The sequence below is a fragment of the Colobus angolensis genome, unplaced genomic scaffold (assembly GCF_000951035.1).
Source record: "Colobus angolensis palliatus isolate OR3802 unplaced genomic scaffold, Cang.pa_1.0 Scaffold63, whole genome shotgun sequence".
Lineage (NCBI taxonomy): Eukaryota > Metazoa > Chordata > Mammalia > Primates > Cercopithecidae > Colobus > Colobus angolensis.
In genome coordinates this window covers 9,066,982-9,079,751 of record NW_012119932.1, presented here as the reverse complement: position 1 = coordinate 9,079,751, position 12,770 = coordinate 9,066,982, and the positions used below count along the sequence as shown (strand labels likewise).

Below are 12,770 nucleotides of genomic sequence, written 5' to 3'. Positions count from 1 at the left end.
TTTTTGTATTTTTAGTAGAGACGGGGTTTCACCATGTTAGCCAGGATGGTCTCGATCTCCTAACCTAGTGATCCACCCGCCTCGGCCTCCCAAAGTGCTGGGATTACAGGCGTGAGCCACTGCGCCCGGCCGGCGAAGAATAATTTCTTAGGATAAATAACAAGCAATTATTTTCTTTGAACACTTAAATAAATTTTTATTTAAGGAAATACATTCAGTCAAAACTTGGTTTTCTTTCCTTCAGTCCCCTCTCCATATTATCAAAAAAATACATCAACAAAACTAGCTAAATAATTAACTTAATTACCTGAAATTTTTTTTTTTTTTTTTGAGACAAAGTCTTGCTCTGTTGCCCAGGCTGGAGGGTAATGGCACAATCTCAGCTCACCACAACCTCTGCCTCCCGGGTTCAAGCGGTTGTCAGCCTCCCAAGTAGCTGGGATAACAGGCATGTGCCACCACAGCCAGCTAATTTAGTGTTTTTAGTAGAGACGAGGTTTCTCCATGTTGATCAGGCTGGTCTTGAACTCCTGATCTCAGGTGATCCACCCGCTGCGGCCTCCCAAAGTGCTGGGATTATAGGCGTGAGCCACTGTGCCCGGCTACCTGAAACATTTTTATAAAGATTTACCAGCAAGTAAATAAGCTTTCGTTAATGAAAATAATATTTCTTATTTTAGTCTATTTGCAGATGGTGGTAGACCTATATATAATTTTTTTTATAAAGAAAAATCAATGTGTTATATCTTATACTAAGAAGCAACTGCGTTGTGAATAGGGAAAATAATTGCTAGAGATAATGAGGGTACATCTTTTCAAGATGGCCATGAAAATAACTAGAATGCTGGCAACTATTCTGATTTGTTGTTAAGACTTGATTATACTATAGTTTTGTGATTTAAATGTGATTATATATATTTTAAATATTTAAAAAATAATGTTCCTGCAATCTTCTTTACAATCTACAGAGAAAGCAACCAGTGAGATGAATACTGCTGAGGACTGGGGCCTCATTTTGGATATCTGTGATAAAGTTGGTCAGTCTCGCACTGGGTGAGTATTTAGCGTTTCAAAGGATTTTTATTCTTCCTTTTTAAAAAACACGAAGGGCCAGGTGTAGTGGCTTGCACCTGTAGGCCCAGCGCCTTGGTAGGATGAGGTGGCAGGATCGCTTGAGCCCAGGAGTTGGAGGCTGCCGTGTGTGATGATTACATGCATGAACAGCCAATGTACTCCAGTCTGGGCAACATAGTGAGACCCCCGTCTCTTAAAAAAGAAAGATCAGGAGGTAAAGTATATTACCATTACATTTTGTTTAAAAGGAGAGTGTTTTTATTAGAAAGATTTGAAGAATCATCCCATTTAGGTTATATATCTTTTAACCAGTTAGGGTAACATGACTGGTAAAAAGTTGATACTTTAATCACCCTCCTTCATATTTTCTTTTGCAGTCTCGTTTTTTCCACTGATTTTAGAGTTATTAGTGATTTCTCAGTTACCAAGTTTCATGGTTATTTCTGAGTTCTTTTCTCCTTTGTCAGATTTGCAGCATTCCAACTAATGAATCAGTTAGGTGGAATTGAAAAGAAATTTTTTCTTTCTGTTGAAAGATTAGGGGAATCGAATCTTAAACTTTTTGGCATATATTACAGAGCTTTCCAAACAGTACACTAATTGGATTACTTGGTGTGGATATGGGTGATTTCTTCAGCTCCTGGGCTAACAGCATTTAACCTTTAGCAGTTTCATTTACTGCTTTGTGCCACACAAATTGTGTTATCTTATTTGTGCGCTTTCATGTGAAAAAGATTAGGAAGCACTCACTGCTGCATTATATACTTGATATCTGCAGTGGTAATATTAAGCCTTTGCTAGTGTCTTCTTTGCCTCTTCTTCCTTCACCCCTAAATAGAGATGTTCCTAAAACTTTCCCTGATTCATTTTTTATTTTTAAGATTTTTTTCTTTTGTTCTCACAACTTCCAGCTGTCTTTATGTAGATGGCATCTGTATTTTCAGCTCTTCTTACTCAAGCACTTGCCTTGTGGACACTGCATTATTTGTAAATATCGTTCTATATAAGCCGTCATCTCACCATCTAAAAACCAGAACTCCTGTCTCTTTTTGCTTTAAACCTACTTTCCTTCAGTTTTTCCATTTCTGTTAATGACAAGATGATTCTTTCATTGCACTGAAAACTTGAGTCACCTCCACATTTATTACTTATTTCTATCCATCTACTTTCATAATCTCTCTCAAAATGTTGACGTTTTAAAGTCTCCTTAATCAAGTTTTTGAGCATGGCCAAATGATGGGGAGGCAGTTTTCTTCAGGAGCTGTCTACTGTCCACTCTAGCTTTTTTTGGCCCGTAATGTCCTCCCACTATGAGGTTCCCAAAGAATCTCCCAAATGTGGTCCCATTCATCCCCTTTGTTGTATTTACATTGTAGTATATTCTGGTCTGGTTCATTAATTGAAAAATTTTAACTACTGTATGTTACATATCGTGTTCCTTTTCTCCATTTTTATTTGCCCTACTTAACTTTGGACATTCCTTACTTTGCCTAGGCTAGCGAATTAACCCACTGGCATTTCTTTCCGTTTCCATCTCTTTTCTAATTCTTATATCCAGTTGCCATATAACAACTGTGTTCATGTTACTCTCCTGCCTTCCATACTGAGTTCAGTTTAAACTCCTTAGTCTTCTGAATCATTCATTTTCATTTTTTTCCCTCCTGTATAACATTCATTTCAGCTCAACTATTTGAGTTCCAGTGCTTTTTTTTCTACCTTAGTTTGATGCGTTTGGTCCTTTTGTTTCTTGAGGATGGAATGTTTCCCTCTTTAATTTCCCATCTATGTGTCTCATATCCTTTCAGACCTAATGTAGATATCACTTCTTCCACAAAGCCTTTCCTTATCCCCTTTACTGAGAATGATATGGTCTTCCGAATCCTGAAAGCACTCTATCAAAACTATTCTTACTTGTGTTTTTTCCTGCATTTTAGTAACTTATATCTAATGAACTTAAGTTTCTTAGCTATACACCTAGTAGATTTGTAGAGTGAATGGTCCATGAACTTTTGTTGCGCATGGGAAAGAAGCCAGTAGCTTAGTGGTGGAGATCATGTACTCTGGAGGGAGATTGCCTGGGTTCAAATCCTGGCTCTAGCCGTTTAGGTGTGTCATGCTGGGTAAGTAACTTATCTTTCTGGGCCTTTCTTTTCCAGTTTGCCACCTGATAATAATAATAGTATTATCTTCATAGGGGAGTTGTTGTGACTGTGAGATTAGTTTTATCAAGTGTTTATAACAGTATCTGGCACACGGCTGAATGAGTGCAACTCTGCGCGCTTTTCATTGAAGTCATATTTTGTGACAGTTTCTGTTGAAGACTGGATACCAAGCTAGACCACTTCGTGTGGATTTTGGAGATAAAAATGTTGTCTATCTTTATAACTGCAAAGTCCCTCCTCTTGCTCTTCACTTTCTTGGTTTCCTTTTTATCTTTACTTTGGTGTTTTTCATTTTGTAGACGCTTTCTGTAATAATTGGGTCAATTGCTTGAAGTTGTTTGTCAAAAGGCAAACCCCCTTTTACAACTATAAAGATTCCATGTTTTTCCAGTTAAAAAATCAATTTGTAATGCATCTGAAATTCTGTATGATGTAGCACAAAACTGTAGAGATCAATTTGTTTTCCTTCATGTTAACATTATTATGCCAGAAATGTTTATTAGTTATTCTTTTCCCTGTTTTATTTCCTTTCATATTTGAAATTTGCTAATTTACAGCTTTAAAAATATTTTTTGCCTTTTTGTTTTTATCCAGTATCAATAAGTTTAGATACATGCTCTTTTTTTTTAGTTTTTCAAATTTATTTTTAAACTGCATACTTTCTCTCAGTATATTCCTTAATATTTGAATTGTCAGTTGGGGATTTTAATTGACATTATACTAAGTCTGTTAATTTACTTCGGAAATATTTTCAACTTCAGTGAATTTGGTAATGAAGGTGGCTCTGTTTGTTCTTTTAGTCAGTGTTTTTTCCTTTTCTTCTTCCTTCCCTCATTTTTTCTTCCCACTTACTCACTTAGTTTTGACTCCTTTAATAGTTATTGCTTTCTGGTTCTTTTAAATCCCCATTAAGTTAATCTTTAAGCATTTATTGTGTGCATAAATGGGATATCTTATTATATAGCTCTTGTTAATAAAGAGTTGTTTGAAAAGGATTAAGCAATAATTGAGATACTATTCTAGTATTACTGAGGTTTTAAAAAGTGTCAGGCCTTCAGTAATTGCTCCTGTATGTGGTTTCTTTCAATAATACTGTTTAACATACATCTCCAGTTGTGTTTTCTGTTTCTTGTTCTCCCTTGATAATCTTGTATTAGGAAATGGTAAACATAAGGGTCATATTAGGACATTCATGGGCCATAGGCACTTTTGACTTCTTGGGCCCCTCTTTCTATTAAAAAAATTAAAACTGTTTTACATTGCTTTAAGGAAAAATTTATTAGTATTATATATTAAAACATTTTCTTTTAAGCAAAAGTTCACTTTTTTCTTCTTATTTTAAAAGAAATTAAAACATTTTCATGTACTTCTAAAATTACTGTGAGTCCTATGCACTGTGTCTACATGCCTAATGCATATACAGAATTGGGTTATATATTCACAGGTCAACTTAGTAATAGCAAATTGTTAGGTTTCTTTCAGGTGAGCACTAAACTGTGGGATACTTATTGTGTCCTTCCTAATATGTCATTTGTTTTTATTTTTGTGGTAAAATATATATATAATAAAATTAACTATTTTAAAGTATTCACTTTAGTAGCATTAAGTACACTCACATGCCCACTGTCTGTCTCCAGAACTTATCCATCATCCCAAACTGAAACCCTGTGCCCATTAAACACCAACTCATTCCCCGTTCCTCCAGCTCCTCTGAAACATTTGTAATTTGTCCTTAATATTTTAAATCATTTTATAATTAGTATATATGGACAACTTATAGAAATCTGGTTTATGTTTTGTAGAAACCTGTGATTGGATATGGGTTGCTGATGGTAGCATAAGAGTGTTGAACAGTATTGTAGGCTGCCATTGAGGTATTATAAATACCTGATGTGCTTTAGAGAAGACTAAAACGTGTAAGTGGGATCAGAGGGAAAAGGGGACATGAGTTTTCCAGAGACAAATTCATAGAGTCTTTTGAAGTAGAGGGATGTTGTAGATTGGAATGCAGTTCAGAAGTGATTTGTGTATCAGGCAACAATCTAGGTTTAGAAAAATAATTATTATTTCCATTTGGTGCTAGCCTGAAATTTTATAAAGTGCAGCGATCTTTTTAAGAGGACAGATTCAGAGATGGTAGGAGGACTTTAGGAGGAGGATTTCACTTTCAGTAATACTGTATTTTTTAAATCAAAATGATTTGTAGCTAGTAATATATGTAGAATTATTTAGAGGAAAAATAAAATGAAATAGTTCATATTTAACCTTTGTTTTTCTCTTTTGGCTTCTTTTTAAAAAGTCATCTGTCTTAGAATTATGGTACTTTGAAAAATATTCTTAGGTTTTAAAGGGGGAGAAGAGAGCTATTATTGTGAAGTTTCATTTAGTCAGAACTGTGACCCGGAAACATGGCTGTCAGTGGTGTTGTGAAAATTTTTTCTTAATTCCTTCTCTTAAAAAGAAATCCAGACAAACCCATTTTCTGTTCTTTAAACTACATTTTCTGTTCTTTAAACTACACTTTAAACTACACATAAATACATACACATATACATATGTATATGTATTTATGTTTGTTGATTTAAAGAGATACACATGCTTATATAAAGTATTCTTTTAAAAATAGGTATATATTCACATGGCTCAAATATTAAAACAGTTTAAAAAGGTGGACATTGTGACAGGTCTAATTCCTCTCCCTGTTTTGCTGCTTTTATCTTCTATAGGCTACCACTTCTGTATATTTTATATCTTTCCATTATTCTTTTACACAAATGTGAATACATTTTCCCCCATTTACATGTAATAAGCATATTGTATGTACTCTTCTGCATTTATTAATTACTTATTATCACTTATTGACTGCTTATTGTATCCTGTCAGTCTTAGAAATGTATTTTTTTGAGTCTATTAGTATAGAACAAATTTAGAAATTATTTTGTAGTTTAACATTAATTTTTGGTTAGTGGCATGTAGAATAATACATACACATAATTACTGAATAAAAATTAATAATTTTTAGTAATTATCTCAATTTCAGAAAACCTACTAGATGTAATCCCTGTTTACTTCATTTAGGTTGTAGTTTTTTTTTTTTTTAAGCTTGAAGTACTTGATTATGCCAAACCTAAAACTTTAACAAACATTCTAAAATTTTTTTCTGACGTCTCAAGATATTCACATGATTTTTAGTGTGCAATTTCCAGTGTATGAGTAACTAGTGAAGAATGCCCAGCCAATTAGGTCATATGATGGGCTGAACAGCCTTCATTTGTTTAGAAATCAAGAGAACTTTCACAATGATAATAGCAGTTTTAACATGTTTTCACATAAATAATTTTTCTGTGTTAGTGTTGACTGATTTGTTTATATTATCATATGTAAACATAGATGTGAGGATAGATACTGATTATCTGCAATAACAAGTTAAAATTAAAGTTCTGTAATTGACCTCTAGATTAATTTTTGCTATTATTTTATATGTTAGTTGTCTTTTCTTAGCTTTAGCCAAAGATATAGTTGATTGAAGGTGGAAAACATGATGTAACTTTTTCTTTACCTGACTACTGGGTATATTTTGGTACTAAATTTATTTTAACAGAATGAGAAAGATCATATGATAGTCATTACTGGTATTTTGTGAAAAATACAAGTGTAAGCCTTTGGGAAGGAGTTTGTTAAAAATGGTTTTCCTTGGCTTTGTATTGTTTTGTCCTGGACTGGACTGTGACTGTTTCTGACCTTTAGTAGGTAGGTGAAAGAATATTTCCTGATTTTTGTAAGGGAAAAATAATCTCTGACCTGGATATCCTAGAGTTGAAAGGGCAGCATCAGTAGAGAAACAGACTTCTTTCAAGTCTTTTTTTTTCTTCCTATAATCATATCCTCATCTTACAGGACTTTGTCTTCAAAGTCTTTTAAACGCTCTTTTAAGAATAGTCACCACGTATTGACTACTTATTATTTGCCAGACCCTGTTAAAGTGCCTTATGAATACTTTGTGTGATCATCACAGCAGTTCTAGGTACCGTAGCTTCTCCCAGCTTTCAAGTGAGAAATGTAATTCATATTTAGGATTCTTTTGTATAACTTAAAATAGGGGAAGGGTTCCAGCAGAATTAAATAATCTTTTTATTTTTTTGAGACAGAGTTTCACTCTTGTTGCCTAGGCTGGAGTGCAATGGCACGATCTCGGCTCACTGCAACTTCTGCCTCCTGAGTTCAAGCGATTCTTCTGCTTCAGCCTCCTAAGTAGCTGGGATTACAGATGCACGCCACGATGCCTGGCTATTTTGTATTTTTAGTAGACATGGGGTTTCAACGTATTGGCCAGGCTGGTCTTGAACACCTGACCTTGTGATCTGCCCACCTCGGCCTCCCAAAGTCCTGGGATTACAGGCATGAACCACCTCTTCCAGCCCACAGAATTTTTTTTTAAAACATGATCTCGATTTCCATGTTTTGTTCAGCTTTGTAACATGGCAGAAATTGTTTAATTCATTTCCTTTTCTTTGCATTAGTCATTTTTTTCTTTTATTTGTCAAACACTGAATACCAAGTATCATGCTTTGGCTATACAGGGGTGAATAAAGCAGGCATAGCCTTTGCCATCAATGGTGCTGATATTCTAATGCTGGAAGATGTGAAATAAACAGATAAACAGATGATAGTCAATAGCTAAGAAGTTAGTAACCAGAGTCCTTTAATGGAAAACAAAAGGGTAGACTGGTATGAAGGGATTACATTTATGCTATAATTTTAATGTTGAGAAGAGACAAAGAGTTCAAAGCACTGCAACCCAGAAACAAGAATAGCCTGTAGGTGAATGCTGAATGCTGCAAGGTAGAGAAAACTTGATGCCTTCTAAGAACTTGTAGAATAACAACGGAAGTCAAGTTGTTGACTAGGCAGTAGGGAATGGGATCCGATGCGAGCTAATTTTTCTCTATCTTTACTTGCCTAGACAATGATTTTACTTTGTTATTTTACTAAGTCTTAAAAACACTATATATTTTACAGAATGAGACCTGTAGAGTTCTAATGACCGTTGAGCTTGTTTTGCAGATGAGAAAACTAAAGCCCTGAGATTTTAATGTGACTTGTCTAAAAGGAGTGAGCAGAGGCAAAATTAGAAGTCAGATTTCTTTACTTCTGATTTTATGTTTTTTTCTACCTTCACTGTGCTGTGTGCTTAAGTGCTTGTATGAGCAGTTATATTTGAAGGTTAAAATTACGAATCAAGACATACCAATCTTATATTAAAGTTTTTGGTGATTCTTCTCTCCCCCATACATTATGTTACGTTGTGTTTTGTTTGAAATACACCTTAGTGTTATATGGTCTGGGAAACTGAAAATATTATACTGAATTTAATCCTCAATATTTTAGTTCGGTATGTTTACCTCCTTTTCTAATGAAGTCCTTTGGGACTCACGTGAATGTGTTTGTTAAATAGTCAAATAGCATCCCTGTGTATATTTATCTATATTCATGTTCCATTATCTCATAAGAAATGCCTACTTAATAAGCTTATCATTAAGGGAAGAATTTGATATTTGTACTCTATATTTTGCCCCTTTTTATATGTTGTGTGGATTATGTTTTATGTAATGTGTGTTACAAATGAAATTTGCATTTTGAATGTGTTCTTATATAAGGATTGCATTATTTCTGTTGTGATTTCTTTTGTATTTTTATATTAGAATTCTCTTACGTCTGTGACATGCCTTCACCCTTATGAAAGGCATCTAAATAAACCTTAATGTTCAAGGAGCATTTATATTATCTGTTAATTTCTAAAATATTTAGTTCATTCAGCAAAGATTTCAGTTCCCATGTCTTTTAGCTCCTACGTGCCCGCTAGGTCCTGGTTTACTAAGACCTGTAAAAGCTATGCATGCACATACTCCTCCTTCCTCCAGAAATACGTATGTCCTTGAATGGTAAACCACAGTAAAGCCTTTTTCATAGCATTTTAGATGAAGATGTAAAGTTTAAATCACTCTAAAATAACTTTGAAAGCTACAGTTGTAAAAGTAAAGAAAGAATGAGACATTTTTGTGCTTTCAAGAACTAACATTGTTGAGAGTCTTTCAATCCCTGGCATGAGTCTAGGAGTTTTGTATTAACATTCGGATAAGGAGGTATTAGACATCTCCTCTTTTACAGATGAGGTCTGTCAAAGCTTCAAATCCTTTTTCTACTGTATCACAATGCTGCTTTTGTTTAGTGACGGTTTTCAACCTGGGTGGTATTGCTCCATTAGGGATGGTTTCAGGTGTCCCATGACAGGGGGGTTACTACTGATGTTGATCAGTAGCAACTAGCAGGGATCAGGGGTGCAACATGCCAGATAGTCTTTCACTAGTGTTCTTGTACTTTTTTAGTCCGACTTCATAGGTTATTAGAGGTTAACTATGCAAACATATTTGTTAACTATGTTGTTTATTATTATTGCTATTGATAATTTTTGTTTTGATCACTTTTCTTTTACATTTGCAATACTTTTAGGCAAATACCCTGTTATTTTGTTATGCCCTGAGAGAGGGATAATGAAGAGGTGATATCCTCATTTTGAAAAGTTGATTGGTCTAAAAATCATTGATTAATTTAGTAATATATACAGGAATTAGAATTTAAATTTACTGCCTTTTCAATGATAATAATTTCCTTAAGAGTATAAAATCTTCCTGTCACTGCTCAGCATATGGTTTTTATGACACTAAAAAGTAATTTTCAACTGAAATATAGAACTATTTGAAATAAGAGACTTTTCAAAAGTTTTATACAGCATAGGATGTCACAAATCTTGACTCCTTTTTCCAATAATAGCTTTAAATATTCTTGGCTTCCTCCTATGTAGTAATGGAAATACCTTTTCAGGTAATCTCACTAACTGGTGACTGCACTTAACTTTGAGCTATAGATCTCTCATAACTGCACACCAGTATACCTGTAAGTAGATAGACATTTATAAATAATATAGTGACATTGTTGAAAACTTACTGTGGGCCATTCAAAGACATTTGAAATTTCACTTTTTTTGGAAAAGAGAATTGCAGGAATGCAAAATTGCTTTTAGTTTTCCTTGATCCTCTGACTGTAGAATTGAGCTGTATCATATACATGTTTAACCTACTGAATTTAACTGTATTCTTTTCCAGCCTCCTCAGGTTTTTTTCCCCAAAAAACTTGTGCCTGCCAGTTCATTTAGTGAGCTTACATGTGCTGTCTCACAATTACAATTCCCACTTTTCTCCTAGCGGCAGTACCTTGCTGTGCTGAGGGCCATTTGCTCGGAACATGCATATTTTATCTAACATAGTCCTATATGCAAGCCAGCTTCTTTAGCTGTTGCTCAGAGTAACAGTTTTGCTTTAATAATTGAGGAAAAGTTGGCTATCTTGGACACGTTTGAGAGACGGTTCATGAGTTCTCCAATAGGTAAATCCCTAATCAAAGAACATGGATTAACTACAGATTTGGCCTTACACCTTGACTTTGGAAACTGACCTTCAGAAATGTTGCTCTTCTGTGACATCTTACAGCGGTGTGATTTGTGTTATGGTCATTTATCAAATAATAAGAGAAGTAGGTATTTTTAGGTGGAAAACTGGGAAAGGTGAGAGATAATTCTCCTTTCCCTGTTCTTTGTCCCTGTCCCTGACCCCTATCTTTTTCTTTTCCCATCTCAAGATAAGGAAAAGAGAGGATGTGTCTTACAAAAAGTTTTAAAATACCAAAATGGGGTTTTAAGAAGCTTTTTGAGAGAGAGGAGGATTTGCCCACCCTTTAAACAGGTAGGTGATGGAAACCTTTGGTAGACTCTTCTAAGTGCACGTGCAGATTTTCTCTTACCATGTATTTTACAAGATATTTTATTTGTGTTTATTGCCACCTGTCTGTTTTTCTCACATCCTCTGTTTCTCCCAGCACTATTTATTGTGCGTTTTTCCCCCTTATCATGGTTTTATTATAGTTTTATTAACTACATTTTATGAAAGGATGTGCGTTTTCCACTTAGCGAACTCAGTGGAAGATATGCAGAACTTGGTAATAAATAGAGCTTTATAAGGAAGATGAGTTATTCTAAATATTAGTTGTATAGTAGTGAAAAGTAGTATTTTTTGTGTTTTGCTCAGTGACTTTTTTTGAGCATCAGCCATGTTGAAGGCACAATTGTAGGCCCCATTCACAATGACGATGTTTTAAGTTCAGTCATGGGAGAGCAACAGCAGTTGCTAAATAATTCTTGTTTTTATTTTCTCAAATTTCAATTGAGAGTTTATTATGTGCCAGAGGGCATGGTTAAGGAGTGGCATGCCAAGGATGAGCTGTGTAACCCTGGGCCCTGCCTTCAGCAGCCCTCATGATGGGGAGATAAATAGTTAAGGAGAAAAACCCCACAAACCAACCCAACAAAAGAGAGGTGTTAAATGCCAAAGCTTTATCACATGGTGGTGAAGAGTTGGATTGTCTGTTTGTAAGGTTCTTAGCACGGCATCTAACACAAAGCAGGCACTCCCTAAGTGTTAACTATTAGTGTTACAACTATTATCTGACAGATTTAGTTCAATATTTGAGTTTGCAGGTGGAATACCTAACATTCCAGGCACTGCTTGATGTGGGGAGCTGTCCAGGGCCTAAGTTCCTCAGTTTAAGAGATATGTAAGCTCTGATCTGTAGGATGAGTAAGCATTGACCAAGAACAGCAGGGCGGGAGAGTCCTAGCGAGGGACTGGAGGTCCCAGAGAGCAGGGTGCTTTTGAGAAGTGATCCAGAGATGAGATTCATGGGTGGATTTTGTAAGCCTGACCTAATGTGGGTTTTATAAACTTGAAGTGAATTTAAGTATGTATTATGCTTAAGTCATGTTTTAAACAAAGATTAAAAGAAGACCCAAGCAATTCTAAATAATATGACTTAGTACTATTCAAACCTACTAGCTGTCAGCTTTCTTTGTTAGAGGCTGTTCTAGTTATCTCTTACTACACACCTCTTAGTAGTAACCATCCTAGCACTTAGCTTAAAAGAGCAGTTTATTATATCTCAAAGTTATGTGGGCTAACAGCTGGGCATTTATTGCGTGGGGTCTCTCAGGAAGTTGTAGTTACATAGTGCCTGGGACTAGGGTCGTCTGAAGGCTTCACTGGGATGGATGCTTCGTATGGCGAGCAGTGATGGTTGGCCATTACCTGGGACCTCACCTGGGCTATCAGTTGAAACTCTTACCCAAGGCCTCTGCTTGTGGCTTGAGTTTCTCACAGAATGGTGGCTGGCTTCCCAGAGGGAGCATCCTAAGAGCCAGTGCTCCAGGAGACCCAAGTGTACTCCACATGGCTTCTTGTAAACTATGAGTCTCAGAATATCACTTCCACTATACACAAACACACACACACACACACACACACACGCATACACACATACATATATGTACATGTAGACACTTTTTTTTTTTTTTTTGAGACGGAGTCTCACTCTGTCGCCCAGGCTGGAGTGCAGTGGCGTGATCTCAGCTCATTGCAAACTCCACCT

At 35.5% G+C, this 12,770-nt stretch overlaps 1 protein-coding gene across 1 annotated transcript in view; it reads left to right on the top strand.

The window, feature by feature from the left end:
* STAM (signal transducing adaptor molecule (SH3 domain and ITAM motif) 1) overlaps positions 1-12,770 on the top strand; it is a 71,750-nt gene that overhangs the window by 17,832 nt on the left and 41,148 nt on the right. Inside the window, exon 2 of the mRNA XM_011963888.1 lies at positions 969-1,053. Within this exon, the coding sequence (XP_011819278.1) occupies positions 969-1,053 (85 nt within the window). The remainder of the gene's footprint in view (positions 1-968; positions 1,054-12,770) is intronic.